This window comes from Monopterus albus, unplaced genomic scaffold (genome assembly GCF_001952655.1).
Source record: "Monopterus albus unplaced genomic scaffold, M_albus_1.0 scaffold280.1, whole genome shotgun sequence".
NCBI classification, from domain to species: domain Eukaryota; kingdom Metazoa; phylum Chordata; class Actinopteri; order Synbranchiformes; family Synbranchidae; genus Monopterus; species Monopterus albus.
This window is the reverse complement of record NW_018128160.1, coordinates 495,705-500,821: the sequence shown is the minus strand read 5'-3', so window position 1 is coordinate 500,821 and position 5,117 is coordinate 495,705. Positions and strand designations below refer to the sequence as shown.

Below are 5,117 nucleotides of genomic sequence, written 5' to 3'. Positions count from 1 at the left end.
CCCTTTCACATGATTCGATAAACATCTCGATAAATGGTGCACAATTGGATACAAAAACAATATAGCAAAAATTGTAACAGTAAGATACAGTGCAATTTGGAATGATTTTGGTTAGATTGAACAGATATTCCATTTTAATTTATCTTTTATTTGAAAGACTAAACATGCATTAAAGTATCAGTTTAGGGTCAGGGCTCTATACTAACATTTGCTATATTTTTTGGGGCACTTGTACACTGTACACTGTAAATTATTTGAAGCTGGTTAAACTTAGAAATGCAAGTTCACCCTTCTGCCTTGAACATTTCAGTAAAATCAACTTAGATTGAACAGTTAGCTTAATGTTGTTTTCTGAGTTTTAATGTTTTTAAACTAACTCTGCTAGGTTGACTAAACTCAAAAACAAGTAGAATAAACTAAAAATGTTAAGTTGAATAAACTAAAAGTGTTGACACAACTTCCAGATGCATGGAAACTCATTACAGGCTGATTTATATTTCTTTTACATTTCTCAGTTTAAAGTGTCAGTGTTTCTTCTGACACAAAGAACTAGACAGCTGTAGCTGTTAAAAGCATTTTTGACCAAAGTACACACAGCACAATAGACTGCTTTTTCAGAAGTGTGTGGAGGTAGTGAGTGAATTCAGTACTAACCTTTATCAGCAGGTATCATTTTCAGTTTTGTGAAAAGAAACAATCATACCGGTAATTTAGTTTGTGTAATACAAACATAAATAAAGTTTACACCATATATGGGCTCATCAAAATACAAAAAAAGAAGAGTTTCTGAAGAGTTTTAACTCTCCAGCAAGGCATGCTGGGAAGTCTGCTATTTTTGTTTCTTTAAAATTTCATTTAATAAGTTGAGTGAAGTCTCAGCAGTTTATTCATTCAACTCCTCATTTCAAGTTGAAATACCTCAGGTCAGAACAGCTCATGTTTATAACTTCTAAAGTGGTCTGAAATTTTAAAACAAGACTTCATAAGTTGAATAAGATTCGAGAACCACCACTGTAACCAAGATACACAACTTCTGTGAAGATGAGAAATTTAAAGTGGAGGAGGCAGGATAGACAAAAAGGGTGGACTTCTGGACTTCTCTCAGTAATCAGTTACCTCAGGGTCCTTTTAAAGTACATTTAGAACCAGTGGTGAGCCATTCATTTGTTACTTCCAGGCTGCACTACCCTAACTCCTTACTATAAGGATGTCTCAATAAAAAGCCTCCAGTTAATCCAAAATTCTGCAGCCTAAGTACTGACAGGCAGCAGAAAACTGACAGACTAGCAAGGCAGATCATATCTCTCCCATATTAGCTTCTCTCCACTGGCTCCCTGTAAAATCCAGAATAGATTTAAAATCCTTCTCCTAACATACACAGCCCTTAATGACTGTCAGGTTTGCCCGGCTGCACCTGCCTCTCTCACCTCCCTCACTTTGTTTTCTTTTTTAGCCCGATTACACCACCTGGCACACCTGCTCCACATCCCTTGATTGTCACCAGCTGCACCTTATTAGTTCTGCCCTTACTTATACCCTGCTCACCCATCACTCCCTTGCCAGTTCGTTCTAGTTTTCTCAGGCCCTCAATGCTGCAGTTGTGTTTTACCTTCTCCTTTTGTTGTCATTTTTATATATTTGGACTCCCTGCTGCCACTCTCCTCCCATGCTGTTTTTCTTCCTCCACGGACTACTACCTCCGGACCTTGGCTCCACTCAACCCTTCCAGTCTGCCCCGGTCAGGTTGATGCACAGTCACCAGTTACCATCTGTACTATACCCTGCTTTCTGTCTCCCCGGTAACCTCCGTTGTCCACCGACCAGCTCAGGAGTGACCCCCAGCACCGCAGCTCAGCCCACTCTATCCATCTCATCATTGTACTGCTATCTGCTGCTGATTGACACCCGGTTATCCAGTTCATCTCCACCTGCCTTATTTTACCATTCACTGCACTGTTTATAATAAATCACTGCTTGCACTGAAGTCAGCTATCTGGGTCCACCTTTCTTTTGCTCACTCCTCTCCCATGTATGAGCAAACATAAAAATGACAAGGCTCCATCATATCTTCAAGACCTCATAGTCACTTATCATCCCAACAGAGCACCTCACTCTCAGAGTGCAGTTCTAGTAGAATGGGAGGCTGAGGCTTTAGCTATCAAGCTCCTCACCTGTGGATCATGCTCCCAGTCTCAGTTTGGGAGGCACATTTCTGATGAGCAGTCACTGACCAGGCAACCTGCCCAGTGTTTGTTGTGTCTTGTTGCCTTTCTTTTCTTTTTTCTCTCCTTTATCCACTCACCCAAACCGGTTGAGGCAGAAGGCCGCCCAACAAGAGCCGGGGTCTGTCAGACCCCTATATGATTTTAATAATAGTAGGGTCTACACCTTACTTTAAAAGAGATGACTTTTGTTGTGATTTGGCACTATACAAATTGAATTGAATTGGGAACAGGAAACACAAAAATAAAACAGGATGTAATACGACTCACTTCATAGCAAGATATGCAGGTATCAGGTACTGATGCTGATAAATCTCACTAATATAATTTATGGTACAACTGGTGATCCAAAGTTTTATAAAACCCAATATGAAATAAAAACTTTTACCAGAGAAATTTTTTTTTTAAATCATCTAATATCTTGAGAAATTATGAACAGGGTATTTAGTAATGTGAATACAATATTAGCAACAATGGTTACAGTGACTTGATATTTCCTACTTTTTGGAAAATCAAAATTATAAATTAATTTTATTTACCATTAAAAAATACTGAATACATATGTTAAACAAAGGCTATTTGCAAGCAAAGAAAAACTAAGACTTAATATTGGTTATATTTGTTGAGCTAAAATATGTATTCGGTTAATGTATCCATGCTACCTGGCCATCAGGTGTTTCTTAGTGTTTCTCTCAGGCCTCAAAAGGATGATGAAACATTTTGGAGCAAAAATACAGATGAGTAAACCATAGCTAGAGGCCAGGATTGCAAAAATCTCTACGGCAACAGTGTACTTCCCAGGAGAGCTAACATAAGCAGGGACAAAGGCCACCCAAACTGCACAGAAAATCAGCATGCTGAAAGTGATCAGTTTGGCCTCATTGAAGTTGTCAGGGAGTTTTCGTGCAAGAAAGGCTAGTATGAGGCAGGTGCAGGCCAACAGACCAATGTACCCCAGAACCAGTGAGAAGCCCACCACGGAGGTCATGGCACATTCCAAAGTGACCTTTGACCCTTGGAAACCCAGATCACGTTGAGGCACAGGGGGACTAAGAGACAGCCATGTGACACAGATGATTATCTGAGTTAAAATAAAATATAGTTGATTAATGTAAAACATAGTAAAATTAATGTAAAAATATAAAAAAGAAAATTACATATGCAGTACCTGTATACAAGTAAGAAAACAGACACTTCCTCTCTGCTGGCCTGGACCAAACCATCTAATCAAGGCTTCAGCACCAGGCCGAGCTGAGCGGAATGCTGCCAGAACAACTATGGTTTTAACTTGGAGGCAGGAAACACAAAGACCAAAGCTCATCCCAAATGTTGCCTGCTGAAGCCGACAAGTCCAGACTGACGGACGACCAATGAACACCAGTGAGCACAGGAAGCAGAGCTTCAGTGACAAAAGAAGCAGGAAGCTCAGTTCTGAGTTGTTGGCTCGCACCTAAAATGAGAAGTCACTGGGCTTAATTTTCCTGCAACAGGGCACAGCACTAAACATGTGTCTAAACTCCAGGTGCAAGGTATATATGGGCATGTTCAACAACGTTCTCCAGTTATGGTGACCACAGACATAGTGCACTTCTATGCACAACCAGGTGTTACGTGGCGCATTCTGGAGGAGAGGCATAATACATTATTAGAGGGAGGAATACATGGTGAGCAGGTGGAGTTAGGGCTGGCTTTAGTTATGTCCAATCGAACCAGCTGCTTTCACCCACTTTAAGCAGCAGGACAGAAACATCACTGACTGATGTTAGTGATGACAAGACATGGAAATATATGAGAGGAAGGATTATCTCCCTGTTATCTTCTTCTCCTGCCAGTTATGCACTACATTCCAAGGCTGACAGTGGCAAAACTATTTATGTAGAAGTACTGCACATAAATATTCACTCAGCAGTCTGATAATATCACTGATCATCTTTTACACATAGAAGACAGAAAGTCTCTGGTCCTGTAACCAGCAGCAGTTACAGTTGCATCCAGTGTGTAAAATCCACAACACGTAAATTTAAATACATTTCACTGTTTTTAAAATAATATAATAAAATTATATAGTAATCACTGCCAGACCTACACCTACAGCTGCTTTCAAAGCTCATCAAACTGTCTAATAAAATGCAAAAACAGAGACAATGTATATCTCCATGGTAGTAACAAAGGTATGTCTGTGTGAAACTTGTGTGTATGAAGAAACTGCAACTTAACAGCAACAACAGCACGCAGTGTTGTTGGTTTTATTTTACTTGCTGTGTAACAGGATTAAGTGAGACATCTGCAGGGTGGTTGTTATTTATTCCCAAACACTGGTCACCTCTGGATGATCCTGTTTTATATATGTATATATAACAATATTTTGGGTTCTTACCATAGGTGTTTGACGGTAGGAAAGAAACACCACAAACACAGCTGTTGTCACTGCAGCACCAAACACAGCTGCTGTAGTCAGAGTAATGCCCAGTGTTTCATTAAATGAAAGGAAGTCCAGTTGGCTAGGGATGCAGGCAGTTCGTTCAACATTGGACCAGAACTCAGATGGACAACGCTCACAATGAGGGGAACCTGTGAGAGAAACGAGAATACAGGGAGAGTACAGTAGAAAAAGTCAGGACTCATGGACTGTTCGCTGTTTTCCTAATAATAAACCATGGATCACTAGTGAACTGAAGGCATTACTTAACACTAAGAAGAGAGTGTTTAAGTTGGGAAATAAAGAGCAGTTGAGGATCGTTCAACATGAATTGAGGGACAAAGTTAGGGAGTGTAAGGAGTCCTACAGGAGGAAGTTGGAAGACAAACTCCAAAAAAACAACATGAGGGAAGTGTGGCTTGGGATGAAGGAGATCATTGGAACTGGGGGGAGAGGTAGACAGTCTGCTGGAGGCA

At 40.3% G+C, this 5,117-nt stretch overlaps 2 protein-coding genes across 2 annotated transcripts in view; both read right to left on the bottom strand.

Moving 5' to 3' along the window:
* LOC109973088 (vomeronasal type-2 receptor 26-like) overlaps positions 1-1,874 on the bottom strand; it is a 10,261-nt gene extending 8,387 nt beyond the window's left edge. The window contains exon 1 of the mRNA XM_020622412.1: positions 1,767-1,874. Coding sequence (XP_020478068.1) covers positions 1,767-1,874 — 108 coding nt within the window. The remainder of the gene's footprint in view (positions 1-1,766) is intronic.
* A 1,006-nt stretch (positions 1,875-2,880) lies between these two features.
* The window catches only part of LOC109973087 (extracellular calcium-sensing receptor-like), a 4,912-nt gene continuing 2,675 nt past the window's right edge, over positions 2,881-5,117 (bottom strand). Inside the window, exons 7-9 of the mRNA XM_020622411.1 lie at positions 4,600-4,797; positions 3,391-3,672; positions 2,881-3,303 (exon numbers count right to left, since the gene is read on the bottom strand). Coding sequence (XP_020478067.1) covers positions 2,881-3,303; positions 3,391-3,672; positions 4,600-4,797 — 903 coding nt within the window. The remainder of the gene's footprint in view (positions 3,304-3,390; positions 3,673-4,599; positions 4,798-5,117) is intronic.